General features: G+C 47.2%; 1 protein-coding gene across 2 annotated transcripts in view; it reads left to right on the top strand.

The window, feature by feature from the left end:
* Positions 1–18271, top strand: part of MRPL42 (mitochondrial ribosomal protein L42) — a 240256-nt gene that overhangs the window by 38442 nt on the left and 183543 nt on the right. The window contains exon 1 of one of the 2 annotated variants that reach the window (XM_086919286.1): positions 10990–11052. The exons of the other annotated variant lie outside the window; for it this stretch is intronic. Coding sequence (XP_086775412.1) covers positions 11029–11052 — 24 coding nt within the window. The 5' untranslated portion in view covers positions 10990–11028. Of the gene's footprint in view, positions 1–10989; positions 11053–18271 lie in introns of those variants that run through there. 2 annotated transcript variants of the gene reach the window in all.

Here is an 18271-nt window from a genome sequence, read left to right as displayed (position 1 = left end):
CGAATCCAGCGCCCGATCGTCCTCTACTCTTCGTGACCGTCGCGGCACTCCTGATGGTTCCCAGTCAGGACCGTAGATCACTCGAGAGAGGTCTGTTCGGAACCAGTGAAGTTCGGATGATCGGCTGTCAGACGAGGGTCTATCGGACAGGAGCTCTCCCGATCGTTGCAGTCATTCACTCTGTCGTCAGGATCTCTCCCACTGGATCCCCGAGTCGCTGATGAGCCCCACGTTTGGGACGCCAATTGTGGAAAAAGGTACGGGCCGTCGACCTTTTTCAAAGTTGCCCGGCGCTAACCGCCTCTATTACCACTCAAGTTACCAAACAAAGAGGCAGGCGCTGGAGACTGGAAGGCAGGAAACAGAAGTTTTATTCCGACGGAGCAGAACACATCAAATCAGACAACAGGGTATCTTCTCGAGGTGCTCTAACCGCATCTCTCAGGCCTGGCCTCTTATACACAGGTTTATGATCTTTATTACAGTTTATTGCATGTGGTACATTCTTGCAAATGCTTTGAAGTATGAAAGGACATCCTCAGAATCTCCGCTTCAGGCCCGTTCCCACACACATTTACAGTCGAAGTCCCCACCCCGGTCACAACAGGTGACGATTGTTGCGCAGCTGGACATTCCGCCGATTCACGGAATGTATGTGGTTGATCGGATCTCATGGGGTGGGGGCTTAGATCAACTCATGGATCCTTTGATGGGAGAAGCTTCCTACTGTATGGGGAGGCAATAAACAGTATCCGCAGGGCCAGGTGGCGGCCTGGGAACGAGTAAGACAATCGGGCATAGAGGAAAGGGGGTTTTATCAAAGGACCCGGGATCATGAAAGGATTGGAGGAAGGTGTTGAGCTGGGAACAGGATGGGGTTCCGAGGCAGAGTTGCGATGAAGAGGGGTTTATGGCCCAAGGCATGTGAGAGCGGGGGCTGTCAGCGCGCGGGGGATACCTGCGAGGTAGAGAGGGAGAGGGAGAGAGGGGGATAGAGGGGGAGAGGGGGAGAGAGAGAGAGAGAGAGAGAGAGAGACGCTGGCTGTGGGCGATGGGCAGAGAGGCCATGGTATTTTAAAATGGCTGCCGCTTACGCACATGGATGGACTCAAAAGGGGAACAAGATGGCGCCGATAATGTTGACACTGCAGTCTAGGTTTTAACAGTATCTAGGTCAGTGCACCGCCCAGTATAGGCCAACGTACAACAAAGGGGTGTCTAGCACGGAACTCCCAGGAGTCAGCGGAGAAACCAGGTGGAGGGACTGCCCGAGTGCGCACCCAGAGTGGGGCGGAGCTCACAGATCAGTAGGAGCTATACAGCGGGGTACAAGACAGCGGGCCTACTGTGCCACAATGGGAAAGCCGGACACGAGACATCAAGAGCAGTTCGAAGAAAGCGCCACAAACCAACCGCCGGAAGAAGATATCTGGGCCATGTTTAAGGATCTGAAGTCCAGTCTTCAGGAAATAGACTCAGAAATGGACTCGCTAGCGGAGAGAATGGACAGGATAACCTAGCGAGTTGAAAAACAGGAAGGGCGCATTAGTGTTTTGGAGATTAGAGTGACGGAAATGGAAGAAGGGCAGACTGATATAGACAAAAAACTACGAGACATGGATGGAATACTGTATGCCATCAAACAAAAGAATGAGGATTTGGAAGCCAGATCAAGGAGGAACAACATACGCATCACTGGGATTGCGGAAACGACAGATATCCAAAATATGGAGAAATATATCGAGACGATGATGACTGACCTCTTTGGGACGGACCAGTCCGCAATGTTTCTGATAGAGCGGGCGCATCGTACATTGGGTCCTAGGCCAAGACCGGGCACATAGCTAGACCAATCCTGGCAAGAGTACTTAATTATAGAGATTGTGACACGATACTCAGACTGGCGAGGGTAAAAAGGTGACATTCAATACAAAGGCAATAATATTGCATTATACCCAGACTTCACATTACAAGTTCAGGCGGCCCGTAGGGAGTTTATTCCCGCAAAGAAGATTTTTCAGCAACTCTGAACCAAGTATGCCCTGATATACCCTGCCAAACTGTGGATTCAAGGTCATGGCAAGCTCGTCTTTTTTACGGACGCGAACGCTGCTTTGGCATGCGCGAAACGGATGGCAAAAGAACAAAAGCAGCGAGCGACGGTCAGCGACTCTCAGACAGCAAATAATTTGAGCAATAATGATTGATGGAACTAGACCCGTCCGCTGGATTCGCAGGTAATTGATGGGCCTTTATTGTAATTGGCATATTCAATGTCAATGTCACACTTTGTAATTCCAATATATGCCACAAAAGATAAGTAGACTGGCAAATGTTGATATGTCCACATAGGTTATTTCATGGATCATAGGGAGGGGTTGAAAACTCAGCCACCCTGCCACAAGTGCATTAGTGTTTTTTCCGGTGGCCCCATGTGCTCCCATGGGATGATTCCCTTACGTTCACTACTGTGGATAGTTTGTTTACAGTTAATGGGGAAAGGGGTGAAAATAACACAACCTAATTGGGGGGTTGGTGTGGGTGGAGGTGGCCGGGCGAGTTTTGTTCTATAGACCTGCCATATACTGTACCAAGCCACACACGACAACAGAGACTATACAACACTACTTTCAATGCACTAACACGCTGGATCATAGGGACTGGCCGACACCTTGTCTACCTTGGTTCATGTAACAGATGACGGTGATAGACCAGTTGATTTGGTGACAATGTATCACCTATCGTGCTTATGAACGCCTCCACATGTCTATCATGGAATGTCCGTGGCTTGTATGACCGTAGAAAGACCAGGCTGATCCACTCTTATCTCTTGAGACACAGGGTAGACATATGCCTGCCACAGCTACGGGTACACTCAGGAATAATAGGTAGGGGGAGGTGATAGAAGCCGGATATTCTAACTATTCCAGGGGTGTAGCGATTCTAATTCGTAAAGGGTTACAATGGAAAACACATCACACGATAACAGATGGGGACGGGAGATATATCCTGCTACAGGGTACACTTTACAACACCCCTATGGTGATAGTAAAAAGTTAATACTTACGGGCCAAACATGGACTGCCCAGAATTTTTTCAACACATCTGGCAGACCATTCAGGCACTGGGGAACGTGACGATAATGTGGGGGGAGATTTTAATGTCCTCTCGGGAAGGCACATATGTGACACATCACCGTAATGCATGGTCCAGGCTGGATTACTGGCTGATCTCAAGGGATGTCCACACCTGGGTTGTAGAAGCCAAACACTACCCGCGCACGTTTTCTGATCATGCGTCCGCACTGATAAAACTGCAAATTCCAGCACCATACATACAACCATTTGCTTGGAGATTTCCATCCACTGCGTTATTAGATCAGGTCTTTCGGGAGGAGTTATGTGACAAAATTGTTGAATACTTCACGTTAAATGAGGGGACAGTTGATTCACCGGGTCAGTTATAAAAAGCGTTCAAAGTGGTCACTAGAGGTAATTGTATAGCACTAAAAACGGGGGTCTTAAAAGACATACGCAATGCACTATATAGATTAGAGCGCGAGATTAGGGAGCTAGAGAGATCACTTCTGCTCAATCAATCCCCAGCTACTACTGCGCAATCGTGGACTAAACTTACCGAATTTCAGGCAGCGGCAGAGAGAGAAATGGTTTATATGCACAAACACCCGCAGGCAAGGCGGAGAAGGAGAAGGGGATCGTACCGGGAAAACGCTGGCGGGTCTGCTTAGATCTCCGAGGGGATCTGATTACATCACCGAAATACAAACAGAAGGTGGCGAGATGGTTAGATCACCACAGGACATTCTACACAATGTCGCAATTTTACCAACCGCTATACACATCCCATACAGAACCGTCCCAGGCAGATATAACTGATTATTTAGCCACTGTAGCATTGGCATGGTTTAATAACGGTGCCCGAGAATATATGGAGCTGCCGATTACAGTGGACGATGTTAAACAAGTCATCAGTATTATGCCAGCAGATAAAGCCCCTGGAGTGGATGGGCTCACTGCTGCATTTTATAAGGAATATGTCGATATCCTTGCCCCACGATTACTGCAAGTGTATCTTAAGGCAATGGACACAGGTGTCCTCCCCCTTCCTTAAGAGAAGCCACCATAATCACCCTCTTAAAGCCTGATGAAGACCCCACTAAACCGGATTCCCATAGGCCCTTGTCGTTAATCAACCTGGATGCTACAGTGTATGCCATACTACTGGCTAACAGGTTGCAACCGATGCTCCCGCAGATCGTATTGCCGGATCAATCTGATTTTATACCAGGTCGGTCGACCGCACATAATTTGCGCACGATATTCGGACTTCTACATTATTTGGCCCCTCACGTACAGGCAGTGGCAGCGCTTTTAAATGCAACTAAAGCATTTGATTCTTTAGAATGGAAGTTTTTATTTATACTGCTGGCCCGCATGATACTGAGCCCCATATTTATTGAACAAATACAAATCATAAATACTAATCCAATGGCAAGGGTAAGGGTGAATGGACAAGTGTCGGAAACCTTTGCCATAACAAGAGAAACGCTGCAGGTCTGCCCTCTATCACCATTGCTGTTCGTCATTGCCACTGAACCATTGGCAGTCAGGCTCCGGCAACATCGTACGCAAAGAAGTATAGGATTTACATCTAGAGGCCTACTCATTTCAATGTACGCAGACGATATGACCATATACCTGGTAAACCCTAAAGATAACTTTGATGTAGTAATGAGGGAATTGATTAGGTATGGTGGCCTAACAGGTATTCAGATCAATTGGGCGAAATCCACAATATTAGCGCTTACGGACTGCACTGTTCTGTGCGACACGGAATTTCCTATACAGTGGGTGGTGGGTGAAATTCGTTACTTGGGCATATGGGTTAGCAGGTCTCTGCAAGAAATATGGTCAGCCAATTACGGAACAGTGATAGACTGGGTAGAAAGCAAAATTCAACGTTGGAAACAATTGCCACTATTTCTGATGGGACGCATAGCAATTACAAAAATGGTGATATTACCAAAGCTGCTCTATTTATTTGTAAATATAGCAATACCCCTAAACAAGCACTTTTTCAAACGTCTCTGTTCCGTTGTACTGGAACTAGTAGGGGCGGGTAGACAACCGGGGTATCATTGAATCTGTTGACTCTGCCATTCGCACAGTGAGGACTGCGAGCTCCAGATTTCAAACTATATGCATATAGCGCACAGGCACAATACCTATACTTTTGGCAGCACCCGACTCCATATCAGCCCCATGTGGCGATTGAGATAGATAGAGTTGCTCCTATCCCACTATAGACAACGGTATATCAACCCTATAAGCGACCTCACCTAGAAATTGATACTGTGGAAACGATGCGCTGGGCATGGCAGGAATTAGCAAAGAGGGCCGGTCTAAAGAAGCTGTATGCTCCGTCCATTCCCATAAGGGTAACCAACTTTTTACGCCGCTGACGGATAAGGCGATCACCATGAGAGCGAGGGCTCATGAATAGTGACAGGGACTGATCTATATCCAGAAGACACCTTCATGACACTTCAACAGATGTGTAAATCGCAAACACCTCTAGCTTCCGACATGCTGCTGTATTATCAGATAAGGGCGGCATGTAAGACCAGATACGTTGAATTCCCTAAGGCACCGCCTACGTTACCAGCGCTGGAAAATATATTGTCAAATTCGTCTCCCTGAAAACTGATAACACGTATTTACAGTATTACACAGAAGGAATCCCCTTATCATCTCCGTTACCTCGAAGGCAGACTGGGAAAGGGAATCGAACACAGCAATCACAGACAAACAGTGGCTTTTTTGCTGTTTGCAATTGGAACACCTCTCGCCGAACTATAGGCTACAACTTATCCACTTTAATTTTTTACACAGAGTGTACTGCACACCACCTCAGTTACACTGCCTGGGCAAACACCCAGACATGAATTGTTGAAGATGTGGGACCCAGGACACCACAATTATTCATTTAGCGTGGTATTGCAGGCCAATAGCACAATTCTGGTCGGAAGTAGTTAGACATATAGGTAGCATCACCACCACACAGATTCCGGTCACAGCATTGCTGGGTTTTGTGTTAGTTTTCTGGAACTCTTTGGGATTTCTAACATCCATGCTGCTGCTGTTGGCAAAACGCCAAGTGGCAATACATTGGAAGAAGCAACATCCTCCTACGGTGGCCGAATGGTTGCGCACTGCCACATACTGCAGAGATCAGCTATCCCAGTATTGGGAACTCATGCCTAGTAGATCCAGGCTTCTAGATATATGGGGACCATTTGTGAGTTGGATGGAATTGGGGGGCGCTGACCTTAGGAGCGATCGCACCACGTGAGATACTGGGTTGGGCGGCAGGCCTGTTGCTGGCAAGGTTTGTTATACATACTATGTAATATACGTAGAGTCTCATTGGACTGTAGAGTGACGACAACGTTGTTGACCCGGGTTGGTTGGGTCGGACATTGCATATATGTAGGTTGTCCCAAAATATGTTCGATGTTAGTCTGGTGATTGCAGGACTTGGCAGGCGGGTGAGGGAAGGGGGTGAGTTTATTTGTTACTATTATTATATTGCAGATTTTAACACACGTGGTTAGAACTATGTCCACACTAATATTACACACGCCACTGTAAGGATCCAGGAATCTCTGCCGGTCCCTCGGGATGTCGGCGTATGAGCTGTGTATTTTGTGTCAACATCAATGTATTTTTCTGCTGCCGGCCTCAGAGTTGTAAGCGATAAGCTGTGTACACTGTGCAATCTGTAAAAAAAAATTGAGAAAAACTAAAAACGGAAAGATCAGGTTACATTAGAACAAACTGTAGGCAGACCAACCTAAAAAAGCGTGACATTATTTCTTTCAAACCAGACTTCTTTTATTGCCTTCCCCGGACCCACGTACCATCAGAAGCATAACCTTTTTGGGGTTCGATCTGGGTTCAAGACTAAGCACTGGAACATGGAATTGCTCATTTCTATCATGGCATGTTGTCCAGAATTGTACACAACTGCTGCTTCCTTGCTTAATTATCACAAAGAAGGGGAGGAAATTATTAGATTTAAATTAATGCTACATTTCTGATCACAAACCAGATTCAGCAGAGACATTAGCAGATTAGAGGACTGGTGTACGAGCCTTGCTGATTCTCCCATGACCTTGTTCAGGATTATCTTTTGTGATGTTAGCCAGGATAACTCACAACACAAACTATAAGGAAGCAGTGACCCAATGGATGCACACATGGTCAAATTGTGAGCAACATCATTTCTAAATGACTATTTTGCAAAGGGCACGTCGTTCCACCAGGGGAACAGAGTAAATTACTCCATCCCCCATGGCAAAGGGACCATCTGCCAAATTTATAAGTGACTGCCAAGAAGGCAATCCTTTATAATGCATTTTCAGGAACTGTCCGCCGTTACGGCAATTTCTGCCAATGCATTGCGCTGTTTGGTGCATGCAGCCCTGCACCAACATTTATTATTTTTTTCGTATACAAAACAAAATCCCGAAACAGGATTTTCTTTTTGAAAATAAAAATGAAATGCTCCCTACGCCATGGGAGCCTTATTAACATTTTACACTCCCTCACCGTCAGGCAGTGATGGACAGTAAATAACTGGATATATGTCCACCTATCCTGATTGGGTAAGTGGACATACAGCCACTTCTTGGGATGTGTGGCCTCTGTACAGTGAAAGGTAGTTAGCATTTGTATGATGTAGGTCCTCAAGGGTTAACATTTTGGTTTTATTTGAAAAGACTTGTTAGGGAAAGTAGTTCCCCCAAGAACACTGCTGTTGGCTTAAAACTCTTTGGAGAGGAATGTAAGTACCTCTATGGCAGTGCTGCAATTAAAGGAAAGCATAGCGCACACAACTTTCCCATAAGGCTTTTAAAACTGCCCTGCTGGCTAACTCCCAAGTCTTAAATGATAAGGCCATTGCTTGAAAGCTTTCCAGTGACCCTCTCTACTCCTTTCTAAATGAATGTTTGGAGAAATGTGACAAAAAGTTTGCCAGAGACCAAATACTACCAAGAGGGGATCACTGTGTGTAGCGCTAAATACATGTGTAATTCGAGACTCATGATCTACCACATTAAACAGTTGTCTGCTTCGTATGTTGTTTAAACTTGAACCATCTTGAATGCAAGCACAGAGGATAAATCCTTAACCGCAACTTACAATTTTAAGCTAGGCGGGAATGATTACAGTTGTACAAGGGATAGATGTTACATCAATTTTAAGAGTTCCTTAGACCATTTTTGTTAACATTTACAGCAAACCTCAGTTAAGCACACTGGTTAAAACATTACGGGTAGAATCAAGAGCAATAACATGGCGTATAAATAAAAAAAGACCAATACCTAAGCAGACAGGTCATAACGCATACAGTACCCGTTTCTATGGCTTGGGCTTCACAGGTCTTCCACTGCTCGGCTATATTGTTTGCTAATGGATCATCTGGATTAGAGGCACTTAACAAAGCTTGAATTGATAGCAGAACTGTGCTGATCTGCAAAGCTGAAGCGTAGGAAACAGCTTATTTGAAATGGACGCAATCAGTCATCAAATGTTACTTCCTTTGTTGAGATATTTGAAATTCCGATTATTAAACAGAATTTATTTGTACGGAGCATGACTTGTAAATTGCAAAACCATAACTAGAAGGTAATAGTTCGAGAGAAGAAGCAGCAATGCCAAGACATACCTATTAGTGTCTGATGAACATTCACCCAGCATACAGGTGGAAGGACACTGCCCAGTAATACTCTATGGCGTTGCAGATAATCATAGGTTGGTGGACCCCATTAGTAGTCACTTGTCACTTATGAAGGCCTAGAATAGTTGTTAATATAGTACCTGGTGTCCAGTGGGACATTGTATGGATGAATGTGAGCCTAGTCTATCAGTCAGTTTTTGTAATGTGCAGCCTATTACCCGTGAGGGTATTCAGGCGATGTGCTGCGTGCGTTCAGTCAAAAAGCCATGTCTTGAGCCTGTTTCTGAGGCTTTTCGGAGATGGTGCGGTTCGGAGCTGGAGGTGAGAGTGTTCCGGCCTTTGGCAGTGAGGTGGGAGAAGGAATGCACCCCCCCCCCCCCCCCCCCCCCCCCCCACTGGTGCGGCAGCGACGAATGTGTGGTGTCTGGGTGAGTTGAGCAGAGGTTTTTGGGTGTTGGGTGGAAATTCAGGCAGTGCTTCATGTATGCAGGTCCTTGGTTGTTGAGTGCTTTGTAGGCATGTCAGGAGCTTGAAATGTCATCTGTTCTGGATGGGGAGCCAGTGGAGGTTTCTCGGGTGCTGTATGATGTGGGTCCTTTTGGGCAGGTTGAGGATCGGTCTGGCTGCTGTGTTCTGGATCATCTGGAGTTTTTACATGTGTTCGTTGGTGGTTACTGCATAGAGTGCCTTGCCATAGTTGAGCCAGCTGGTGATGAGGGCCTGCATCACTGTTTTCCTGGTTTAGATGGATAGACACTTGAAGATTCTGTGGGCCATGTGGGGTGTTAAGAAGCAGGCTGAGCAGACTGTGTTGATCTGCTGTTTCATGGAGAGTCCACTATCCAGGATGAAGTCAAGTTTGGGGGCATGGTCTGTCGGCGTGGGTGCCGGGCCGAGTTCGTATGGCCACCAGGAGTCATTCAGAGAGCAGTGTCTGCCAAAGATTAGCACTTCAGTCTTGTCCATGTTGAGCTTCAGGCAGTCGTCCCTCATCCATGCTGCAACGCTTATGCAGTTGTGAAAGTTAGCTTTTGTCGTGGTGGGGTCTGCTGAGAGCGGGAGGACGAGTTGGGTGTCGTCAGCACAGAAGATGATGGTTCTATGTCTGCCAGCGGCATCATGTAGTTGTCGAAGAGGGTCCCGCTGAGGGGTGAACCTTGAGGGACGCCACAGATGGTGCGCTTAGGCTGAGAGGTGGAGGGAGGGAGGGAAGTGGACAATCTGAGTGTGCCCCGTGAGGAACTATGCCATCCATCTGAGCTCGTCCTCCTTGATTCGGATCTGGTGTAGTCGGCTATTGAGTGTGTGGTAGCATACAGTGTTGAAGGCTGCAGAGAGGTCTATAAGTATCAGGTCAGATGATTCTCCTCTTTCAGGTAGAGTGCTGACGTCCATGAGGAATATACCTATGTGTTTATGGGCTTGGCCAGATCTAGGGGGTTGTCACGTTTGTTCTCGTTTGTTTATAATGTGGCTATAATGCTCACTGTATATTTTGTCATCCTATGTGGTATGCTAACCGATGAATGGCAATTTATGCAAACATGTAATGTGCAGGCCCTCCTTTAGTTTTACTTGTACTACGTGTGTATCAGGCATGATCCTTGTTGTATTTCATGGAAAATTAATAAAGAGCTATATTGAGAGCACATATAAAAACCTATTCTGCCCAATTTGTATACAAATGGGTGACCTGTTTTGGTCATGAAATATACTTTAGGGGCTGCCGTTGTATGTTCTTCTGGAAGGAATAATTCACGTTTAAATGACCCTCATTCAATCGAGTACTCTTGTGGACTGCAGTGACCACATGAAAATACTGTGCATTGCATTCATCTGGTTCCAGGAACAGTCTCGGCCAGTAAGCGCTAAAGGAAAATAAAAAAACATTTAAACACGTCCTTATTTCCGACAGTGGCAGACAAGATTTTTTTCTACTAATGTGACGGAAATGGCAACAATCGCCTACAACAAGTAATGCTAAAAGAAAAGTTCCATTCTCACAGCATTTTCACAATGCATCCTTTAACAGACTTATCGGAATCTGTTCCTCCACTTTCCTAGAAATTGACCTTTTAGGAAGCGTTTAGCTTTGGGTTATGTAACCAAAGTTCCCCATAAAAGTTAGTTCAACAAGTACTAGTTTTTTGCCAAATGTGCCGTGCATTAGAAAATAAATGTTATTTGGGTGTCGTGGCCCTAAACATGCATTTTCCTTTAGGGAACTTTGCCGTATGAAATTGAGAGAAGGATTCAGATTGCTGAATGAAAATACACCAACTTTGGCAGGCAAGTAGCGGTTACCCTTACTTAACTCACTCTTTTTGCTTGTTTGGGAGGTTTCTGTTCAACGCATTAAAGGGAAAAGCAGCCCAGTGCGCAACTGGTGTTTTTACGTTGCTGTTCCAAATTTGCTAGGGGTGAACATCCTAAAAGTCTGGCTGAACATCTGAGGCATTTATTTTCCCTCCAAATTCGAGGAGCATACACCTTTGCATAAGTACAATGGTATCAAAGATAGTTACGATAATAACACGTATAAAAAAAGCTAATAAAAAGAAATATCCAGCTGCACTAGATCAGAACCTAAACAAGCATTTACAATGCAATGGTTTTGCCTTTGTTAAAGTTAGAGCTATTGGTATTGCTCTTGACATTTTTTTTATTTATGTTTTTTTTTACATAAATAAATGGCATTTGTCATTTACAATAGCAGGGCAGGGCACAGGGAAGGGGGGAGAGGAGAGACGAAGGAGAGCTGCGGGCTCAGGGAAGGGGGGGCGAGGGGAGACGAAGGAGAGCTGCGGGCTCTTGTTGTAATGCTTGCATAGATGAGTTGGTGGATGCATGCATGGGTGCATGCATGGATGGGTGTATGGATGGGTGTTAGATAGATGGATGGGTGGATGGATAGATGCATATATACAGCCAATCCCTCAACAATTTATGCAATCCACCAACCCATCCAACCAACAACCCATCCATGCATCCACCCATACATCCATCCATCATGCACTCACTGTCACTCGCACTCACTGTCACTCGCACTCACTGTCACTCGCACTCACTGTCACTCTCGCACTCACTGTCACTCTCGCACTCACTGTCACTCTCGCACTCACTGTCACTCTCGCACTCACTCTCCACTCACTCTCACACTCACTCTCCACTCACTGTCACTCTCACACTCACTCTGCACTCAGTCTGCACTCGCATTCACTGTCACTCTGCACTCACTGTCACTCTGCACTCACTGTCACTCTGCACTCACTGTCACTCTGCACTCACTGTCACTCTGCACTCACTGTCACTCGCACTCACTGTCACTCGCACTCACTGTCACTCGCACTCACTGTCACTCGCACTCACTGTCACTCTCGCACTTTAACTCGCACTCACTGTCACTCTCGCACTCACTGTCACTCTCGCACTCACTGTCACTCTCGCACTCACTGTCACTCTCGCACTCACTGTCACTCTCGCACTCACTGTCACTCTCGCACTCACTGTCACTCTCGCACTCACTGTCACTCTCGCACTCACTGTCACTCTCGCACTCACTGTCACTCTCGCACTCACTGTCACTCTCGCACTCACTGTCACTCTCGCACTCACTGTCACTCTCGCACTCACTGTCACTCTCGCACTCTCTGCACTCACTGTCGCACTCACTGTCACTGTGGCACTCACTCTGCACTCACTGTTGCTCTCGCACTCACTCTGCACTGTCACTCGCACTCACTCTGCACTGTCACTCGCACTCACTGTCACTCGCACTCACTGTCACTCGCACTCACTGTCACTCGCACTCACTGTCACTCGCACTCACTGTCACTCGCACTCACTGTCACTCTGCACTCACTGTCACTCTGCACTCACTGTCACTCTGCACTCACTGTCACTCTGCACTCACTGTCACTCTGCACTCACTGTCACTCTGCACTCACTGTCACAAACACGTTGCTCGGGGCATTTGTTGACCAAGCAAAGCAGTTCCATTAAGTGTCAAACCTGCTTTAAACAGGTATGGAGCAGGTTTGCTTTCCCATGTATGTCTGTATTTGAGGTGAGTTGCATGAAAAAGATGCATCACCTTATCAAAGAGGAACTCCAATAGCCCCCAGCACCTCCCTTTGCCAGGAGGATGTGAACTCCTACACAGAAGCAGGGCAGAGTCCTCCATGCTGGGCCCTTGGCCCAGGATAGAAGGAGACGCATTCTATGGAGAATGACAATGTGCTAAATGGGGACCCTGCCCCAGACCTGACAAACAACACCTACATCTGACCTCGGGAATTTGTCCTCGGGCCCCAGAGAATAAATCCGACCCTGTCTGAAGCCTTAGGCCGGTCAGCAGGTCGAAAGCAGCAGGGCCGTCATCCCATGCGGATGTCAACAGTGGAAGTGCGCAGTTTTTCTGTCGACCTAAACCTCTACCCCGTGTCCCCTCCACTCCAAAATCTAGGGGGGGAGGGGATAAATCCCTTACGCTTCCTGTTCCCATCAACGAAGATAGTCAGAGCAGTCACAACAGACACACATGGACATGGTCATACACGAGCAGTCACCGAGCAGGAGCTCACACAGACGTGTAGGCGCACACAAACCTGCGGTGTCACCAGCAGCATTGAAGTTTGACAACTCGTCTGGACATCATTTAACAATAGTATTAGACAGGGGGCTTCTTGCAGACAGTCACAGGGCCTCGAGAAGAACCACCCATAGGTCCCCGACAGACGTTCGTAGTCTTTACGGTCTATGGGGGCGGACATTTCCAGTGTCCTGCGGATCCTGCTTTGGAGGTGTTTATGGGATGGAGAAAGAGACGAACACCCCCACCCCGCCTTTTTTTTTTTTATTCAGTCTTGGTACACACACTCTTCCTGCGCGCTGGGTTTGCCCTAGTTGCCTCCAAGTTATGAGCACGAGGGGCAAATATGAGTGTATCCAGACCATTCAATCCTTGGCCTCTATTTAGAAACAAGAACCTCCCACCCTGTCCCCCCCCCCCCCCACACACAGCCCACCCTCCCACCCACTCTCACGTGACCAGCCCCTCTGACCACCCTCCTACCCACCCCTCCAGAACCCAGTTTGTCCGCCCAGGTTCCCAGTCACGTAGCAAGCGTGACACGAACTATAGCTTAAGTGAAGAACATTGCCTACGAAACGTTTGTTCTTGTGCTGGAGTGCCTGCATTTTATTGCAGTATTATACCTCTACTTGTATTTTGTACGCTTTTGTAACCTGCACACATATCCCTTTTTTTCTCCTGTAATGCACCGATTGCTACCTCATGTATTTTGGGTGCTCACGAATGTCACTTTTGATCCATGTAACTTAATGTTTGCTTTTTAATTTGTTCCTTGTGTATCATTACTGGTCCTATTGTGAAGCGCTCTGACACCTTCGGGTAAAGTCCGCGCTATATAAAATTGCATAAATAAATAAAAAAATAATCACCAGTTGCTTTACACATGTACACACTAATTTTGTTATGCACAGGCAGATTAAGTGATTTGCTCAGAATCACAGGCTGTTGAGCGTCCCTGCCGAGACTCGAACTCTGTTCTACAGCTTCGAGGTTGACCGCTGAAGCCGTTAGGCCACATCCTGGCATCCATGCATGGTAGGGGCATGAAACGCCCCCGGTACTCCTGGGTCCCGGTGCTACTGCAGCTGCTGTGCCATTGATAGCTACACTATGCAGTTGTATCATTTTTTTGCCCCATCCCGTACTCAACAGAGAGCACTGTGGTTCCCACAATTCCGACCTGCTCCCGCATAAACCCCCTGATTGCCCTCCTTACCCGTCCCACTCCGGAAGGTCCCTGCCTCACCTGCACCTGCTCCTAAAAGTCGAGGCTTTGAATCCCCCAACAACACTTGTGTGCCCAACTCCGTCCTCCTCACCTGCTTGTCGGGCAGCCCTCTAAATTCCCGTACCAGGGCCAGCAGCATTCCCGGGCCCTCCATCTCGGCGGCGGTACCCGAGCTCCCCATGGCTGCGCTGCCCTGTCTGCCCCGGGAGAGAAACACAGCGCTGAGCGCTCCACGTCCGAGATAAGGCGAGCAGTGACGCACTACACCTGGCAGCCGCGGACGGCACACCCTGGCCCAGCCCCCGCATCCCAGCGCACCCCGGACACCGCCTGACAGGGGTGCACTCACCAGCAGCACTGAGCTCCGCACCACCTCGGACACGCTCTGCCGCAGTTCGGCCGCGGTGCCCGGTTTGCTCAGCGCCCGGGTGAACTTCCTGGTCTCCATGGTGGCGGCGTGAGACAGGAGCAGGAAGGCGGGTGCCGTCAATGCCGGCCCAGATTCGGGGGCGTTCCCGAGAACAGGCTTTCGGCTGACGTCACCAAAAGGGAAAAATTCTCGGGAACGCCCCCGAATCTGGTCCGGGATTGACGGACAGAGCCGTCTCCCAATGGCTAGCCTCCATTTATGGAGCTAGCCAATGGGAGGAGGGGGCGAGTCCCTGTTCCCCACTGCAAAACATAAGATTTTTCCTAGCGCATGCGTACTTCGTACGCATTTGCTAGGCAAAACCTAAAAAGTAGTTTGGGGGCGGTGGAGGCAAATTTGCCCAGAGTTGGTCCCAGAGAACTACCAAACAATGACTGCTTGAGGCAGGCTTCTTTTGCATAATGCGTCCCTGGTCATGCATTCTACAAATGGGGGAAAGAACCTTCCACTAGTTTCATACTCAGTCCCCTGGCAATAACGTGGAGGCTGTGTAATGCAATGAACAATAAATGGGAATGCTACTGTGCCATCTCTGGAGCCAAGGTGTCCCTCTTACTGGCACAAACCAAAATATCACCTCGATACATATTGCAGGAACAATGCAGGACACAAAGTCTGTACACATCAGGAATAAAACAAAGAAAACGGGACTTTAACAGACTTGCCTACGTCGGCTCTACAGGGGTGTAACCCTAAAAGTTCCACCACAATCAGGCGACACAAACATTGAGAGAAGGGCCTCTAAATGCTCTTCCCTTTAGGCCAGGTTTAGGAAGCTTGGCAAGCAACTCAAGCGAAAAAACTGTTCCATGAAGAAAAGGGTAAGAATTCTATCCCAGAAAAAAAGATGTTGAACTGCGTGGGAAAATTACTGTCTTGCCAAAGGGAGAATATGCAAAGCTTCCACAGTAAAGTTGTGTATCAGGATTTAATGAGCAGTCCGACATTTTTCAGTTCTGCTTAAACACTTTGGCAGTACTTCATAATGCTCTGCAAGAAACATAATAAAGTCTTAAACTTGTAAGCAAATTATGCATGCTATAAAAAAGCCACGCGTGTGAACAACTTTAGAGATTTTAATTTAGCATATTATGCATTATGTCCAAATTATGTCAGCAATACACAAAAATGTGACGGGATGTCCTCACACACCATGAGGTGTCATGCTTCATCATAGAACCCTCCTCGCTCTTCAGAAACCAGGTTTGCCGAATAGCGGGCCTACACCCTGAATTCAGGGAGGCACTTTTAACTATGTATGGACCCGTGAAATAAAGTAAAAACCAATGAGGCCCACCAATATGACCTTAATACTGGGTGCAGCACCACTCGATATTAAAAATATATTGTGTGGATGAAAGTGGAACTAGTACCCATTACCACTCAACCTGTCTACATGTTTATGCCTTTTGGCTCCGAAGAGTCCATGGCATTTATCAGGACAGGACACAGGATCCTGTTTTTGTATACACACAATGAGCATGCCACTGTTAAGTGGTCTGACCGTAGTCACCTCCCTATGTTCTCTGGACCCTATGTATCTGAAACACATCAGTGTGAAGTTATACTAGCCAATTTCTTAACTGAACATTCAGGACTATTGTCCCACTCATAACATGAGAGCATCAAACGCATGCATCACTTGTACTCCTGTATCACACATGCTGTGAGACCAACTCACATCCTCTTACCCTAATATTGGGTTGTCTGGGCCCCATAGAGGAAGTGCTCAGGAACCCCCGTAGTCTCACACTATTGTGAGGGAGAAAATAGGATTGTCACACTTAACTTTTAGGTGCAATAAGAGATAAAAATTAGGAGTGGACTTATGGTCCAGGTCAAATATCACTACCCACTTACTGCATCTAGGTGCATTACTGTTGTCGGCTCCTTATGATTGTGGGAGTCAAAGTGGAGCCATTTTAAATATGCATGTGAGCCTCTATGTGATTGGTCGGTTAATTCTTCCCTGATAGAATTTAGCTGCATGAAATCTTTGCGTGAGATTATGGTTCACTCGAGAACCACCACGTATGCCTAGTTATGTTAATTGCGTCCGCTCCCGATATCACCCATTGCTTGTGAGATCAAAAGTTATGCACAGTACAGGACGAACAGCCTTGTCCTTGATATATTAACGAACTTTGGTAGATACTCAGGGTTTGCTATAAACTGGCGTAAGTCGGTCCTTTTTATGCTGAGATGAGAGGTACCACGTCTCCCAATAGACTGTGCGATAACAATAGCCACTGACGGATTTCAATATTTTGGGGTCTTTGTAACCTCAGATCCCACCTGTTTTTATGACTCAAATTTGGCTCCGCCTCTGGCCAGATTACATGCAGATGTTAAACACTGAATGACCCTACCTTTGGCGCTTGTAGGGAGAGCAGCGCTTTTTAAGATGCTGGCACTTCCTCGCTTCCTTTACGTTCTGCACAACTGCCCTTATAAAGTTCCAGACTCCTATTTTAAGGCGGTTGAGGGTGAGATCACTACGCTGTTATGGGATGGAAAAGCCCCTAGGATTGCTGGACAGAAACTGACAAAAAGTTGGTATGATGGGGGCATAGCCCTCCCAGACCTACAGCGCTACTACTGGGCGGCGCATCTGGTGACTGTCAATCACTGGGTATACTACCCCCCCGTATGACCCAGCATATGCTCTAGATAGGTACCAGACTGACCGCTCCGGTTTTTTGGGAGCCTTGTATACCACAGATGAGAAACAAAGGGAAGTTCTTCGGGCCGATTAAGCATACGCTTGACATTTGGCGCATAGTCTTGTCACAACTGGGCAGACACCTTTTCACTGGCCACGCCACTCTGGTTCGCTCAGAAGTTGGGGAGACTGGGATATCAGCCCGGGTTTGATAAATGGGACATCATTGGACTGTCCACAGTAGGGGATTTGGTTAAAAAGGGGGCGATTTTTGACTTTTGCTGAGTTCTAAGACAAATACCAGTTGGCTCAGGGAGAGATTTACCGATATCTCCAAATTAGACACTCGTTACAGACAGCCTTTCCGTCATTTAATGATATACCGGAATCCTCCCCACTAGAGGACCTCCTGCTTGACGGACCTCTTAGTTCGAAGGCGATTTCCTTAACCTATAAAAATTTGAGTAACAACCTTCCAGACGCCTTCTTAAAGCTTAGGGAGCGCTGGCAGGGTGATGTAGGCCCTATAGAAGACGAAGAATGGCAGTCAGCCGTGATGTTCCCCCGTGAGGTGGCCATCACTCAGAGATTCCG

Source organism: Lissotriton vulgaris, chromosome 1_1, assembly GCF_964263255.1.
Source record: "Lissotriton vulgaris chromosome 1_1, aLisVul1.2, whole genome shotgun sequence".
Taxonomy (NCBI): Eukaryota; Metazoa; Chordata; class Amphibia; order Caudata; family Salamandridae; genus Lissotriton; species Lissotriton vulgaris.
Note: the sequence above shows the minus strand (reverse complement) of the source record. Positions and strands in the feature narration are given on the sequence as shown.